Raw genomic sequence first — 17770 nt, forward strand, 5'->3', positions numbered from 1 at the left:
AACATTTTGCAGAATAGAAAAAATATACCACACAGTACAGCCTAAATAACATTCACTCCACTGCATTTATTTGGTATTCTGATGAACATTACTAGTCCCGTCCTAATGAATTCCTTAAGGTACTAGCAGATTCTCCTAATGAGCATTAATTAAACTTTTCCAGCATCTCTACCTTCACCACAGAAAAGTAATTACTCACTGCTTCCCTACAGAGAGGGAAATAAAATCCACAGGATTAGGTTTTTTTAGACTGAGTAAGTAGGGCAGAAAGGAAAGCCTGCAATTTAGAGTTGAGTTGTGTAGTCCGAAATTCCACAACATGACCAATACTTCAGGCCCTGGATTGAGTAAAACTGTTTTCCTCCTGTTGTAAATAAACCACTAAAAAGGATTTAATAATAGTACCCAAGCCTGTCAAGGACATAACTGTTTGCCTTCTGCAAAATGTGCAAGAGGACACAGCACAAGCTATTACTTCAGCTGTTCTGCATGGTTTAACCCCCAGCTGCACACACCCCTTCACAGTTCATACCTCATCTAGCAGAGAATACATTGAAAAAATATTTTAGTTGTATATATGGCATATTATTGCCACATAAAACAAAAAGTACATGCATAAGTGGCATCTGAATATGTCAGATCTTAAGCCACAGAATCATCATAGAAGAGTCTAGGTTACAACAATTTTTATTTTACAAAATTTTGTTTAAAAATGTTGTTGTTTTTTTTTTTCAACAGTAATCAACACTCACTATGAAAGAAATCCACAGCAATTTTGTTGTCAAACTTATGCCATGAGTATTTTTTTTAATATGCCAAACACAATTCATTGAAGTTTACATTCCAAACATCATCTTCCAAGGGAGCACTGTCAACTAGCCAAGGTAATACATCGCTCAATACATTCCTTAGCACTGGAACATCACATTTGATTAGTTACTGGTACTTCCCCTCAATGGCACCCACAGTACCAAGTTTTCACAAACAAGTCCCCCCTGCACCAAAGCATTTCCAATCTAATCTCACTGTAAGGAAGATTAGTGAAATTACTGAGAGATAAGAGTTGCAGCACCAGAGGTAAAAATACTCCTGTGGCACTTTTGGTCAGCTGATTTTTGAGGAATTCTTTAGACCAATAAAGGATGAAACAAGCCATTAAACATAATTCCCTGGGATTAAAACAGGGCTCTGCCTCTCTTTTACATAACAGGATTCTGAAATTCCTCCACTACTCCCCCCTCCCCAAGCACATGCATTAGGAGGAAATCATTTCTACAAACCTAAAACTTTAGGGCTTAGTTATTTCCTGATAGTTCTGTGGTTTTAGAGGAAATAAACTGGATGTTAATCCTCTTGCATTTAATGAATAGTACCAGCACACTCTGCTGCTTTTTGCTGCAACAAGGTCATGGCAAACCTGGTGTATAGCCAAAGCAAAGCTGCATCTCCAGGCAATAAAACCTCAAGGAGGGGGGTGGCTGAAGTGGTTTGGGTGTTAATGTTGTCTGTTTGGGAAAAAAATGTGTCAAAATAATTTTTAAATCCATAGAATTAAAATCATAGAAAAATTCCAGATTTTTCATAGAAATCACTTAGCACAAGAGGGAAGTACTTAATCAGTATATCAACTTACACCAAGTTCAAGTTATTTACCAGTAGGTTTATGCTTTGGTTTTTAATAATGTCAGCAAAAGAAGACTTACATACATGCACTCTATATTGAGCTGTGGGATAAAGCTGGTAGGCAAAACCAGCTGCACAAACACCAGAAATGTGCAAGACTCAGCACATGGCCCTCACTTCTGCTTGAGTTACACTTTTGCTGTGATCTTCCAAAAACTCCTGCAGGGAAAAGGAAATCTTATATGAAGACAGGCACTTCTGCTTTGTGTTTCAATTAGTTTTTAAGAGAGTGATATTCCTGCCCAGACTCACTAAGTTTTATGCTGAACATCCCTCCCCCGGTATGTTTTGCGTCAGAATCCACTGTGCACACCCAAAACACCACACAGGCATTTTCCTAAAGTTTGACTAAACTGTAACAACTACTGAAGAGACACAACAGTTTTAAAGGGATTACTAAACTAGACAGCAAACCACTCAGTTATCTAAAGATCACATCACAGAATCCCAACCGTATTTGGGTTAGAAGGGACCTTAAAGCTCATGCAGCTCCACCCCCTGACATGGGTAGGGACACCTTCCACTAGACCATGCTAAAACACGTATTTCATTTTTTTAATCTTTAAGTTAACTTTGTTAAAAACATGACACAAAGAAAAGCATGAAGTTGCCTATCAGCTGCTTTGTCTATTTCTTTATAACTTTTATTAACAGTTTTAACCATCACAGGAATTTCATTCTCAATGACTTACCAGACTACATTCTTTATACTTAAAACCGAATCAGGTAATTGTTTCTTAGCATACCGAGAATTAAAATTCATTTAATTCTTTGGATTCAGCCAGTTGCCTGATTTAATGAGCTAAGACAGACATATTTGCAAATAGTCCAAGACCTACTCAAATACCTTAAACTTCGTATTTTAAATTTCTTTCTGGGAACGTTTCTGGTCATTCACCAGAAGCTGCAGCACCATCAGACACCCTGCAGCGGTGGGTCCCAGCTTGAAGCCACTGAAGAGAGATATCCCAAGTGACTCCCATGGTGGTAATGAAACATTTACAAGGAGCAGACAGATTTAAAGCAGGCTTAAGCTTGTCACACAAAACTTGGTCACATTGGGTAATTCAGACAAACAAGTGGAAAGTTACTGCTCCAGAGGAAAAAACACTTTCTATTCTAACAGTATAGCCACTAACAACTGAATTTGATAAACTACACACTGTAGTTTATCAAACAGTAATTAAGCAGCCACTTCAGAGAGAATTTTTTTCTCTCATCTGTTCTTTCATCAACATGAAAGAGATATTTTTTAATATGTTTCTTCTGGCTAAACCCAACACTAGTGTTTATGCCACTGTGCCCTGCTCCCACCTTGGCTGGAGGACTGCTGTGAGGGCTGTCCTGGCATTCCAGACCCTCATTGTTCCCCTTCAGCACCAAGAAGGATCAGGAGGGCATAGACAGCTCATTCTTACCCCACCATGAGCAGGATACAGAATCCCCACATCGCAGTGCCACAGTCACTTCCCTTCTGACCAGGCCACTAGCTGCAGAAACAGGCCGAGAGACCTTTGCCAAGCCAAGGTTGGGATCCAAGAAGACACCCTGAATCCTGAAGAGGATTCAAAATATGTGTGGATTTTTAGTGGAGAAGGGAGCTGCTTCTTTCTTTCAAATAACTACGGTGTTTAATCTGTGATTCATCTCAATCTGAAAGCTTCTGGAAGTGTTTTTATGTAAACCTGTAATGGTCTGTATTCAGCTGAGTTCACTGTATTCAGCTGTATTCACTGAGTGTTGTAAATCTGTATCACACTGAATCACAGGACAAGCCTGTCCTCACGCCCTGTCTCTGACTTCCACACACTTCCCAAACAGACATGTAAAAGTCTATATAGCCCAACAAAGGATGGCAGGACTGAAGTGTTCCAGGCCATGCTGGGTGAGGCTGGGAGCCGTTTGGTCTATTGGAAGGTGTCCCTGGTCCCTTCCATCCCAAACCATTCTGTGATTCTATGATCGCCATGTTCTGACTACACCGAAAAAGTCCAGGACACGCTCCCACCTCAGCTGGGCACACCTGGAAAGGCAGAGGTGTCTGTAGGTGCAGGGCCTCCACCAGCTTCTACTCGGCTGACAAAACCAGAAAGCTGTAAATAACATCCAGCACAAAAGAGAAGCATTTCCATGTCTCCAGTCTGAAGGTACCCTGGGATCAAACTGGAAAAGCCCTGAACATCTGCACGTTCCTACACAGTTATTAATCAGCAAGTACAAAGCGTTACAATTTTAAGTGCTACAAGCAAATTCAAACAACTGAACCTGGCCAAACCCAACTCCAAGGATGGCCTCTGCACGTCACACAACTGAAGACATTTCCTGCTATCAGGAATTGCCTGCTGTGGGTTATAGCCTGGTATTTTTGCTGTGAGAGCACAGCAACAAACTCCTAATCCTACTCTTTTGTGCTGCTCCTGCATATCCCCCACTTATTTCCTTTGTATTGTAATTCCATCTCTGTCTTACCACATAGGAGTTTTTCCAGGCCGTGACATCTTTCTTCGCTGGTGGTATCTCTACTTCTGTCTCACTGACAGAACAGTCACTAACGTGAACAGTCATCCCCAAAGCACTCCCTAATACTCAGACACCTGTGCCACAGCAGAGACACAATGATTGTTCCAGCTTCTCTCACCAGTGCCAGAGACAGTCCTCAACAGTCCCAGCCTTACCAAACCAACTCAGTTTTGTACAACTGCAACTGTGGTTGTAGTCAGATTTTGTTAGGCTCTCAGATCAGGGCAAACCAGTCTGGATTTCATCTTCACTAGCTCTGAATGCAGTGGATGTAAGAAGAGAAATACTAACAGACAATTCACACGATCACATTAACCTTTTTAATTGCCTCTACCACCTTTTTGAAAGAATACTTCATTACCATGCTGATGGAAAATGCATTTCCAGACTCCAAAACCTAGAATATTTCTGACATTTATACAGCACCCCCAATTCATATTCATCAGTCACCAGCTGCCAGGCTGATTGTATTTATTACCAAAGGCAATAATGAAACACCACTGAAATAGAACACAGTAAGAACCACCATTCATGATCTGATAAAGCTACAACTCAAAAAGCTTTACTGTTGTTTGTTTTTTTTTTTAAAAAAGTAACTGAAGAGACATGACAATTTAGAGCCTAAATTATTCCACTTTTTAACTATGTCTCAGGAAAATAATTTACAATGGATCAAGCCATATGAGCCACACTATTCAGCAAGTGAAGAGCGATACAGGATGGACAGTAAACACACTAGTGATTTTCAATTTGAAGAAGTTGCATTCAACTGAGAGCAATCATCATTTCATAAAAAATTACAGGCTTGAGAATCATACATATTGTAAAGTAGCTTTAAGCAAGCTTTTTAAATGTAGCCCTGAGAACACATTTTAAAAGCTTCCCGTCAGTTACAACTAACAACCTGGCTGCGCTTTGCAAACAGAATCACATTTCCACATAAAATCATTACTTTAACAGGTTGCATAAGCACAGTGAGATACGCCTGAACAAAAGATTGCTGTGATTGTGTTTCATATTGAAAGCTAGTGACAGAATTTGGCTGTAACTACTTGAATCTGCACCTTAAACAACTGGGGACAGCTTTACAGAGGTTTAACAACCCCCTTGTCACCATTAGCGCCTTTACTGTCTCCTTGACAAACACCCTTCCTAAGATACTATCCTTTCCACCTAAAGTACTTGCTCCTGCTTTTAAACCTGATCAGATTGGAAGCCATCGCATCCAGCTTCTGCTGAAATGGCACCTGGGAGAAGATCCCATTCCCATCATGTCCCAGAGAGGGCCCAAAAAAAGATCAATTTAACACAAATTCAAACATCAATTAACAATTAATAAGTTAAATTACTAAGAATTCTGATTTTTGTGATGATGTAGCAGATCAACCCAGGTCTGCAATCTTCTTATCCCATTTTTCCTCTCATCTTCTGTTCAGCAGAACTACATAAGGAATTTACTCGCAAATACAAAGAGCTCCTATTTTTTTGAATTCAAATCTAGTATTCTCAAGAATACGGTTGCTTTGAGGAAGAAAATTGCTCCCGTTCAGGAAACAAGAAGCAATTTAACTAACAGCCCATGAACGCAACAAGGTATTTCTTAAAAGAAAGCATGATGAATTAAAAACAAGAACCAGAAGAATGAATTTAGAGATCTTAAAACAGAGTAACAATGAAAACTAGAGCAATTTTTTCACCTGTCATTTGAATGTACAATCCTTGTCACATTTTAAGATTCCTTTTAAGTTTTGCAGCTGAAAAATAACTTGAAGCAGATGCTTCCATAATAAAGGAGCACAGTGCATAGCAAGTTATATCAGCATCACTTGTTTATTTTATTTTAGGAAGTTTCCAAAAAGACAATTTAGTTTCAAAGTGTCTTTGTTTTATCAAAGCAAAATGAAACTTGCTTTAAAAAATTAAGGATATTGTATCTTCTGAGATAAAATATAGCCATTTTCTACAACTGACTAGTATTTCATTAAGGCCAGCCAAGAACTGAAGAGTCGTACCTACATAAAAGTCATTAAGATGAAATCTGCTGTTGAAATCACAACTTCTAATAAAGGTTCATCTTTATTTAATTCTTGGCTTCATTCAAAGTCAGTCCCAGTGAAAATCTGATTCCCCCAAAACAAGGGACCCAAAGAGGTGGGTTTGGAGAACACAGAGAACGCCACCTGCCCTGCCACAAGTTCCAGATAAATGCACTACTCTACAGGGCCTCTCCTGAGAGACATCAAGGATCGAAAAAGGGAATAAAACGGTTCTCCTGAAGGGAACAGGAAAGTACAAATTATTCGCAAAAGCCACATGAAGCCTCCTTATCATCTGAAATGACTGCATCAAGAAAGAGCAGAACCATTAGAGGGCATTTCTGGTGCGATCATTACCACAGCACTCATCACAGTAAAATTTAAACAAGAAGTATGTGAAAGGGAAAGGCATTATGGTCTATGTCAAGAGTACATCTACATAAAGAAGAATATTAGAAGCAAGATTATAAATTACGTGAACATCCTAATACCCAGTGGTATTAGTGCTTTACAGTCCTCCTCATCCATACATTTAAGATGCAAGCTTTTTGTGCAAGGCAGCTCCCAAACTGATACAGGATAGTTTTAGAGCGACAAAAGCCTCCAGCAGAAAGCATTTCCCCTTCAAGTTTTCTTTTTCAAAACAGCATCATGATGAAACTGGGATACCTCCATTCATTACAGCAGACCTGTATGCTCAAGGCTTTTCATAGTGTGGTCAAATGACTCAACCTTTCCTCTGTAGTCCGGCATGGGTCAGTTCCCCATTAACTCTCAAGCAGGGAAGGCAGTTTTCACAGCAACTCTCAGTAGCCTGTACCCAACACCCACCAAAGGCTGTGAGACCTGTGCTTGATGCACAGCTCTTCAGGCTTCCTGAGTAACACATTCCTCTCTTCCATCGTGGAGCTGGACCATTGCCAGCTTCCACAGAAACACAGAATTAGGGTAATGCCTTCCCTCTGACAGACAAAATTATCCTAGTGTGCATACACTGGTCTCTGTTTCAACATGGCACCTTTAGAATCCATCTGATTTTGTGAAAACCACCAGGGAATGTGGCTCATCCTCTTCTCTGCCTTAATTGCTAAACTTGCAAATGTTTACCCCTACATGGAGGCTTTGTGCCGTCTTCAAACACAAGAGAAAATGTAAATGAACCTCAGATATTTGGCTTCCAATATTGTGTCTTAAGTGCTGAATCCTACTCTGAGTCACTGGATCTGTCACCATTTTCATTCATTCTGCTTCAGAGAAGGGACCCCCCCACCATGCACAAACCAAGTCATAACATTCCCATTAACTCCTGCTGGTAACAGAGGCATTAGGGATCCAGCCATTAGGGGTTGATCATAGTCATGTGAAAAAATGGATCCAGCAGTAAGTTGTCTTCTTGTAAGCTTATATTAGGTTTTGACTGGGAAAGCTCTTTGGGAAGATAAGGCCACAGACTCATTAAAAAATCAGTTTGGTACGAGTACACCCACCTGTCAATCCTCTCATCCTCTGCACTAATGTTCTGTAATTCAAATAAAGCAATAGATCTGAGGCACTTAGAGTTGTCATGTCACAAAACTGCAGTCAATGGTTGACTGCACACAGAGCAGCAACACACATCAGCTTTGGACTGGGGTGTACTGAACCTACTGGAAACTGCACAAATTGTTCTGTCAGTATGAACTGGCATGTCCTCCACACGTTCCACTAGAAAAAAAAATATCAAAGCACAAACTGACACTCACCAGAGGCCAGTCAATCCTGACTGGAGACACAGAAAAAATGCCCCAGCCGGAGGAAGAGCTCCAGTCACAAGTGAACGTTGACTCTGAAACAAATCTATAGGAAATCACGGTTTAATAGCTTCGGGAGCACTGAAAAGAAAAATTTCTCCAAAGAAGACTTTCCATCCTTTACATCGTGCTGCACTTGTTGATTAAAGATCAGTTTTGACACAATGGAACCAATGTGCACTTGCTCCAAAACCAAGGGACTAAACTATGGGCTCTGGAAACATTTCTCAAGTGGAAGAGCTGTAAGGCTCTGCCCATTTCCTCCCACATCCTCCTTATAGTGGCCATGAAAGGACAATAATTGCCATGGAGTAGCTGTAGTCATCAAAGCTGCTTAGTCTGGAAGGAGAACACATTCCTTCCTACATAGTATCTGGCAACTCAACCTGCAGAGAGAGGAACTTGCAGATATCAGTAGTTATTTTTACTTGAAGTCTGCCATCTAGTTTTGATGTATTTTGGTTACCATGCTGCTATGAAGAAAGAAGGCACTCAGGGTTGTGCTGGTGAGTATTTTAGCAAACTCATTTGCACATACAAACATCTTTCTGCCTAATTCTGAATCATCATAGAATCACCATCCTAAAATAATTTGTGTCAGAAGGGACCTTAAAAACCATCCAGCTTCAATCCCCTCACCATAGGCAGCGATGCCACCCCTAGATCAGGTTGCTCAGGGCCCTTGAGTATGCATGCAACCATAAATTTTATGCAATCACAGAATCACAGAATGGTTTGGGTTGGAAGAGACCTTAAAGATCCTCAAAGCCTAAACCACATTTCTCCAAGCTCTATCCAATCTGGCCTTGAACACTTCCAGGGATGGAGCAGCCACAGCTTCTCTGGACAACTTGTTTCAGTGCCTTACCAGCTTCACAATAAATAATTTTTCCCCAGTATCTAATCTAAACCTACTGTCTTCCAGTTTGAATCCATTCCCTTTTGTCCTACAAAAAATTCCCTTTTGCTTGCAAAAATATCCATCTTTCTTGCTGGTTCCTTTCAGGTACTGGAAGGAAGGTAGGTACCTATGGAGGATGAACTTAGCACTCAAATACCATATATATGACTAGAACATTCTGTTTCACTAATGGAAATAGAAGACCCTGCAGCAGCACTAGCCAGCTACAAGGCTAATGCCCTAATCCAAGTAACACCAGACAGAGAAGGTCCTTGAGCACACAGCAGCCATTGTTTGAATGCACGTAAGCAGGCAATTAGCTGAAAACGAGTACTTCCCAAGCATGGCTAAAATACAAATGGACTCATTAGGATGAGCTAGCCCCCGGCAGCCTGCGTGCACATCCATACAGATATCCCACTGCATAAGCTTCCCTAGCTCTCTGTATGGCTGCTTTGCTCATCTAATCAAGACGACGATGATGAACAGACAGAGGTATGGTTATAATTTCAAAGTTCATCCAGAATTAAAGTTTTATTGAGACAGCTTCAATCCCAGCATCAGTCCCAAGTGCCACTGACAGAATACTCAACACTGGCCTTTCACAGACCATGCTGAGCCAACGCCTATTGATACTGGACCCAAGGATTTTCTGGCTAGTCTGCACACACCTGAGACCATCCTCAACTGGAACACGATACTCAGACCTAGCACACTGGTCTTGTTCTTCCTCCTCAGCTAATCAGGCTGGACATTAAAAAGTTCTTCACAGAACAGGTGATTGGGCATTGGAATGGGCTGTCCAAGGAGGTGGTGGAGCCACCATCCCTGGAGCTGTTTAAGAAAAGACTGGAAGTGGCACTTAGTGCCCATAGCATTGGTTGACAAGATGGTGTTAGGTCATAGGTTGGACTTGATGATCTCAAAGGTCTTTTCCAACCTAGCTGGTTTTGTAATTCTGTAAATAAAGACAGAATGAGAATGGGAAGGACAAATTTCTTCATCAACAAAGTGGTCCATCATTTGTGATGTGCAGTTAACAGATGGTGTTCAAATTAACATTCATATCCTTCAAGTGTCTTATCAAACAAGCCTAAACAGCATCTTGAAATTTCCATTTCAAATTTTCTATGAGCTTGCAAGAAATATCACAGACAGATTTTACTACTGTCAACTAAAGCTGTTACTGCTTTTAATGAGGGACTGACTATATTATGACTTGAACTAAAGCAGTCCAGACCCTGCTGTTCAAGGCTGCTGGGTCACCTGCACAGACTTCGCAGGGAAGATGGAGCACCAAACTCACCCTTCTAAAATGCAGAGGTTGACGGTGAGCATCAAGACCTTACAAACACCCTACAATTCAAATTCAAGGGGACAAATTCCTCACTGTCAACCCCTAATGCTGGATCCCCTCAGACTTCTGTCCCAATTAGCACCCAAGCCTGAAGAGCCATGGGGCACACAAAGATCTGTTGGCAGAGCACTCCATACCTGTCAAATGATGGTTTGAGTTTTGACCCGGGAAAATCATGAAACACAGGATCTCAAAATGCAGTAACACAATTACACGTCTTTGAGAATTCGGACATGTTATGAGCCTACCAGGGACCACCAGCTCCTGGCCCTCACTCCCTTTATCTCAACCACCCACATGGTCCGATGCATCTTCCCAGATGCCTTCAGAAACCGGGCAGGTTTGGTTGGGTCTGGATCAAAAAGGGAAGCCAAATTCAAAGTCACAGGTCTTCACAGAGAATGCCTTGTCAACAACTTTCCTAATTACATATACACTGACTGGAAAACTGCCACTGAGCAGCTGTGGCAGCCTTGCAAAAAACAACCAAAACCCAGTATGTTTTAAAATACTATATTTAAGGACACTAAATCTAACAGAGAAAATGACTACAAAAATCATCTGATGTGGTACATATGTTCCAGTATGGGAAAAATTGCTGTATCTGAAGATTCAGATCTATCTGTTCCAAAGGTTATGTAAAATCAGCACAAAAATGCTACTTCTCTTTGTACAACTCACCAGCAATGGGTTTACAAGCTCTGGATGACTATGCTAAACAGCACAGGTCCTTACAAGACTCCAGCAGCGGTTTTCTTCTGTTGAAAAAACCATTCCTCTGTTTTAACCACTTATTAAGCCACAGGAGAATTCTGTTCTTGTATTTTGGCAGCTACACTGCCACACCATGCTCACTCAGCAAGAGCCTCATCCAAGTCAGAAATGCCTTACCTAAAGCCTACTTGAAAATCCACCTCACCGAAATACTTGGATTTGATTAAACCAGTCAGTGAAAGCAGCTCACTCTCCTCATTAAGTGGCATTGGTTCACACACCCAATATTCTCCCTCTTAACTCAAATTTTAATCAACTTGCTGGAATCACCAGCCAGCCTCTGTTGATGTTCTGGACCCTTTTCCCATTGGCACTCTATATTCCCCACTCCCACCTCTTCCACATCACCCAGAATTTAAGGAACAGGTAACACGCTACTGTTAATACTTGATACCTAGAAGTTGTCATGGACATCATCTGGCTCTTGCTATTTTCTACTGTTACTTGCAGCAATTTCTTCTAAATCTTTTCCACCAGTTTTGACAGTTTAACATCTCTGTTATAGAAATTCCCAGCACAAGAATATCCCTATTTCCCTCCATAGTAAATACAAGAAATCCCTTTGAACTATAGTTCCGTCTTCCACAAGCTTTCTCTTTTAAAAAGAGATTATTTTCTATCTTAAACAATTTGTCCCTCTTTTTAAAATCCTCTTAGTTCACATCTAACTTGCAGCTGTTAGCTCATTTCTATATTCTCCCATTAGAGGGGATTTCCAATTTTGTAAATCAATACCTCTTTCAAAACCTACCAGGCTTCTGAAGGTGCTTTTAAGATGTGTGTCTGTTTCATTTTTCTGATTGTTGTTTTAATTTAGCAAGTTACATGAATCAGGACCAACAGCACAGTCTCTATATGGAAGATGACTTTCCATTAGTGGTCAAACAATGAAAACCCGACTTATGTATTACATGAAGTCAGATAGCACCCAGAAGTTACAAAAGAAGGACAAGTGTTCAGCAAAGAAGCTCTGTGAGAAATGTTACAGATCCCAGTCACAGAAATACTGATATCCACTGGAATTCAGAGAAAAATGGTTCTTCCCAAGACACCTTCATATAAGGTAGCATGCTCACATCTGGGCTGCCTGACCGAGAAAGTGGCAGGCACCTCTGGAGCTCATGAATTAATTCATGCGGCTGCAAGTGCCACTATTCAGCATTAATTTGACATTTAAGAGGCACGTTGATAAGTATGATTTTACCACAAGCATTAGTTAATTGAAGTGTACTCAAAATAATATAAATCCGTGGAAAAAAAAAAAAAAAGAACAGCCCTGGAGTCTGTTCTCAGGGTTTTTGTCTTTGTCAAATGGGAAACCAACAGGATCGAGCGATGGCACTTCGGTGCTCCATCCCGGCCATTGCCCATCCGCCCTCGACCTCGGCAAGCAGCAGATTATATAAACACCACAGAAAACAGCTCCCGCACCTCTGAAAGGAGGACGCGGGCACCGGACCCTCCGGGGGCCACTGAGGGTCACCCCCGCACAAGCCCCGCACCGCAGCGGAGCGAAACCGAGCATAGGGGCCAGGGAGCGGACCCTCGGGAGAGGCCACCGGGACGGGGCGGGGGAGCGAACACCGTCCCGGGGCCGCCCCGGGACTGCGGGACCGCCTCCCCACCCGCATCGCCCCCTCGGCAGCGGCGCCTTTCCGAACCCGCGGAAACTTTCCCAGCGCGGCACCTGCGCCTCGGTTTCCCCCCGGTTCCCTCCGGGCGCCGCTTCCCGCCGCGGCCCTCCCGCCGCCCTGCAGGGCGCCGGCGCGGCCGGGCCTACGCGCGGCCGGCTGGGCGGCGGCGGGAGGGCCTCGGTCCAGCTCGGCGGCGGAGGGTGCTCACCTGGGCGCACGGTCTTGAGGCGCACGGGCTCCCTGAAGTGCCGCACCACGGCCAGCGTGTCGCGGTGCGTGAGGCCGCTCACCGGGGTACCGTTCACCTCCAGCAACACGTCCCCCGGAGCCGGCGCCTTGCCCGAGAGGAGCGCAGGGCCCGGCGCGCCCTCGCCGCCCGCGGCCAGGCGGCCCGCCAGGTACGGGAACTCTCCGCGCTCGGCCCCGCCGCGCAGCAAATCGGGGTCGGGGCCCGCTGGGCCGCCCCAGGACACCACGCACTCCTGCACCTTGCTCAGCCAGTGCCGCTTCTTCCGCAGCGTCTTGGACATGCCGCACCACGGGGCGACGCTACCTACCCCGCGCTGCCGCCGCTCCCGCCCCGGCCGCGGCTGCCGCCCGACTGCCGCCCCAGCCCCGCCTCGCCGGCCCCACCCCTGCAGGCCCCGCCCTTCCCGTCCCCGCCGCCCCCCGCCCGCCTCACTGGCCGCGCCCTCCCGTCCTGCCACGCCCCCGCCGGGCCTGGACACGCCCCCGCCGGGCCTGGACACGCCCCCGCCGGGCCTGGACACGCCCCCGCCGCGGGGCTGCCGCTCACAGGGCTGAGGCGGGGCGTGTGGGGCGTGTGGGCCCGGCCTCGCCGGGACCCCCCTAAGAGCGTCTGCGCCTTGCGGATGTGGCGTTCCTGCACGGAAAGAACCCCTCAGGCAATGCCCGCCTAGGCAAGGGTGTCCCCTCAGTCCAGAGCCCCCCAGGCAGCCCCTGTGGCTGCCCCCATTGCAGCAGGGTCTCCTCTCAGCCAGGGCTTGCGTTGTGTGGGATCTCTCCTCAGACAGGAGCCATCCTCAGCCAGGGCCTTCACTCAGCTAAGAGCCCTCAGTCAGCTTCCACCTAAGGAAAGGATTACCTTCAGTCAGGATCACCCCTTAGCCAGGAGCCCCCCTTGGCAGGTGGGTTTGAGGAGCATGTGAGAGCTGAGGTGGGGTGTCCGTGATCCACTCTCATGTTTGCACTTAGTGCCTGCACAACCAGACAGGCAGAGACACCATTCCTGTGTATTCCCACCATTCCCATGGCTACTGCCACTGGAACCAGTTGGATCAAAGTAGCTTGAGCACCTCGGGCCAAAGCAGAGCTTGGAACAGTGGGTACAATTTAGATGTAAACATGCAGATACTTTTTCAACTGGAAAACACAAATCCAGCGGGTTTTCTCTTCACATAAGCCTGTTTATTTAGTTGTGATTCACAGATCTCAGCACAGCAATTAACTCATGCCAGGTGCAGATTACACACCAGGTATGTGCCATGCACATCCCAGCATTTGGGAGCACTGCACAGGTGCCGAACAAAGGAAACATAAACAGTATAAAGCACAGGAAAGTTAATTCAAAATCAGTGTCACTGCCATGAAAGCTGGAAATTAATCCTTTGAAAGCTTTCTTGTCCAAATTGCAAATTTCACTGCCTAGTCCTCAATTTTTTTTTCTCTTTATCAGAGGCTGAATTTCCACTGCAAGTCTCATGTGATGTCTACAATGTTTTAGGAGTGTGTCTTGAAGGCTCCAGCTGTGCCCAGTGGGCTGAAGTCTTTAAGGAGCAGCAGGGCTGCAAAAAAACCTGAGTCCTGAGAAGGTATAACCTTGCCACTTTGCAAATAAAGAGGTATGACTCAAATACTGCTTTCCTTTCTGTAGGGGGAAGTGAAGAAGCTGGTGTCTGCAGAGCCTAAAGAATGTTTGTGGAGTTGTAAAACAATGGATTTTTGTTCACTTTGCTGTGTCCCTGTGTTCACCTTAGTCTGGACAACACGGTGTGTTAGAAGTATCAGATTTCAACACTGAATTTTGCAACGGTAAATAGCAGCAAGTGAAACCACTTAGAAGCCTTCTCATAACAAAAACCTGTAGCTTCTGCAGCCAGGAATTTTCCACTTCTTAGAGACTTGTCTACCATTAAGACCTGTTAGTCAATGGCTTTTACCAAAAAAAGCAGGAATGCTTCCAAATAAGTCAGAAGAACACTAATCTTATAATAAAACTATGCTTGCTGGGGTAAAACAATGTAATCCAAACTTGTTTGGGGACATTAACCAAATGCTTCCAATACATCTGAGGTGTAGCACCTCCAGCACTAATGGGTTTGTAACAACCATAGGTTCAGCTCATTGTATTTGCTGCTATTTGAAGCACATTGGGCTGCCTGCCAACAGGCGTGGAAAAAAACTGCCAGAGATAAATTTTCTTCCGCACTTGCAGAATGAAAGCAGGAAGGCTGAAAGCTTTGTGGTGCTTGTGAACTGGACATTGAAAGGGACACTGTCACATTGTTTAAAACCAGCCTTCAGTTTTTCACATGGGAATTGAAACATCAGGCATGAGCTGTAATTTATGAGCTTCTGACAGTAGCTTTGCCAGATATTCCAGAGAATACAGAGTCCTGTGTATTGAGTGTGGACCTCTCAAGGAAGAGATGAGTGCCCTTTTGGCTGCAGGGTTGGAGGTTTGTCCATCCCTTTAAGAAGAAGGTTTGTCCACTCCTCACCTTAGGAAAGTACAACTCAAGTCTTTTCACTAGCCAAGACTTCAAACCTTGGATTGAAATGCCCACTGCATTTACACACCTGAAATGAGGGGCAGCTCCAAAAGTGCTGAGATGTGCCAGTTAATAACACTAGTAAATAAAACAAGTAATGAAAATGCTGTTCTGCAATGAAAGTGCTGTTGTCTTTAACAGTATGCTTCCACATAAACTTAAAAGCCAAAACAAGCTGCCTAATTGTTGCAAATTTTATGATGCCAGTGAGCTGGGCAGGTTCATCGTACATCACATTAACCATAATCCTCTTCTGGAGCTGCACGTCTACCTGCCAGTCTCATTGTATTCTGAGAGAGAAAACAGTATTTCCGAATATATTTTCTCTGCATCACTTGCTGATGCCCCATCTCCTCTTCAGCTCCTGGTGTGTGGATGGCCTGGCACCACAGACTAATCCAGATGTGTGGCACTGCTCTCAGATAATGACCAGAGCCCGTGGGGCTCCTTGGAGCCCTCCTCAGCATCCCTACTGTGACATCTGCTGGGCTAGACACTGCTAGAGGTTGGGGCAGCCCTCCTAGGTCACAGTTGGTTTTGGGATAACCCACCCCACACAGCACATGTCACCCCATGAGACCTGCTCTACTGCTCACCATGAATAAACTTTGAAACATGTACGGGCTGCTTGGGAACTGGCTGACAGTTTTAGTCCATTTGTCCTGCTCTCATTCCTTCTTCCAGATTACTCATCACAGATCCCAGAAACATGAAGTGTCTGCACAGCCTTGGATACGATCAGAAGGGAATGTGCCCTGCATCCCCACTGGTGCTGACCTGCCGAGGGCTGAGGAATCATTAATGTTTGGAGTTCTCAGTAAGCTAAAAGGGGCCATCAAAGATACATCAGAGCTCCAGCATCCCTGGTTCATCACCCATCACACTATGGCAGCTGCCGTTCCACTCTGCTCTTGGCATCAGCACACGTAGAATGCCACAAGAAGGGGGTGCTAAGCTCTGCCACACCAGAATGAAGAACTTAAAATGCTTCAAGGCAGCACAGCTTTTGGTAGGCAAGGAAGCAAAGTTTGTTTATCACACTGCCAAAGTTCAAAGGCAATCAAAACAGCAAAAACATGTCAAACCACTGTTTAATTAGAGCATGAAGACACACTTTCTCACAGTGGTTAGAAAAGGAATTGTGGTGCTGTGTTTGGACTCCTCTGAAGTCCTTTTCCTCATGCCCAATGCTTGCCATGCAAATCTTGGTGTGACATGTAGGTCAGCAGTCCTGTGCTTACAGGGAAGAGACCCCCTACAGAGGCAAAATACTCACACAACATGTGCAAGCACAAAATCTTCATCCTCAGCAAGGATGACATGAAAGCTTGTTGCACTGTTACCGAGCAGAAGGGTGTTATTTCCTGTTTTTCTGGTGACTGGGCACACAGGAGCTCTGACTGTCTCACAACACCACTACCTGACCACAATGTTGATACAGCTTTTGGGAGAAGCAACAAATGATGGTTAACTCCACTGCCTTAACTGAAAACAAAAACAGTTGCCACGAAGCAGCGGTGGGCCCAGTGTTCTTCCCTAACAGAACCCTTATCTCAAACACAGGGTAAAAAATTATTCATGAAGCTCCATGCCTCTGAGGAAGCACAAAGAAATTACAGTTGAATAAGAGTGGTTCAAAGCCAGGCACTTGCTATTCTGTTGACAGACATATCCAGGACTGTCTATTTGAAAATTGTGTGACCCTAAGATACATTTCTCTGAAGGCAAACTTCTAAACATGTCATAAATTAACTTGTACAGGAGCAGAAGCTGCCATGGAACCAGACCTTACCAGGGAATTTTGTAAGGCTTAGAGAATAAACCCAAGGCTCAAGACAAGTCTTTGTCACCCTGGGCTGACTAATCCCTGGTGTCTGCACTCCTCACCTGGGAATGGAGGATGTATCAACACAGCAGGCTGTAGATGGGGATCAATGCATGCTTCACTGATGCAAAGCTGCACCATAAATTTGCCTGTATTTTATAAACTCATCATTATAGCAGGCAAATGAGAGGCAGTACCAGCAGGAATAGCATCCACACAGTGGTACGTTCTTCTTTGCTCCTCTTTCACAAATAAATAACTGTTCTTGAGTAATGCAGAACTACTAATCATGGCATACAATAGAATCAGAGAATCATAGAATGTGATCATCAAGTCCAACTCCTGGCCCTGAACAGGACAACCCCAAAATCCTACCACGTGCCTGAAAATGTTGTCCAAACAGTCCTTGAGCTCTGGCAGCCTTGGAGCCATGACAACTGCCCTGCCCTGGGGATTCT

General features: G+C 44.3%; 2 protein-coding genes across 4 annotated transcripts in view; one reads left to right on the forward strand and one right to left on the reverse strand.

Annotated features, from left to right (window-relative positions):
* The window catches only part of MAGI3 (membrane associated guanylate kinase, WW and PDZ domain containing 3), a gene marked incomplete at its 5' end in the record, with an annotated part of 54709 nt that extends 41484 nt beyond the window's left edge, over positions 1–13225 (reverse strand). For 2 of the 3 annotated variants that reach the window (XM_083878254.1, XM_083878258.1), the window contains one exon: positions 12904–13225. In XM_083878254.1, coding sequence (XP_083734380.1) covers positions 12904–13225 — 322 coding nt within the window. Of the gene's footprint in view, positions 1–10424; positions 10516–12903 lie in introns of those variants that run through there. The other variant, XM_083878256.1, reaches the window with a different exon arrangement.
* The window catches only part of SLC16A1 (solute carrier family 16 member 1), a 201069-nt gene that overhangs the window by 98428 nt on the left and 84871 nt on the right, over positions 1–17770 (forward strand). The window lies entirely within an intron of this gene.

Source organism: Zosterops lateralis (assembly GCF_965231275.1).
Source record: "Zosterops lateralis genome assembly, chromosome: 26".
NCBI lineage: Eukaryota > Metazoa > Chordata > Aves > Passeriformes > Zosteropidae > Zosterops > Zosterops lateralis.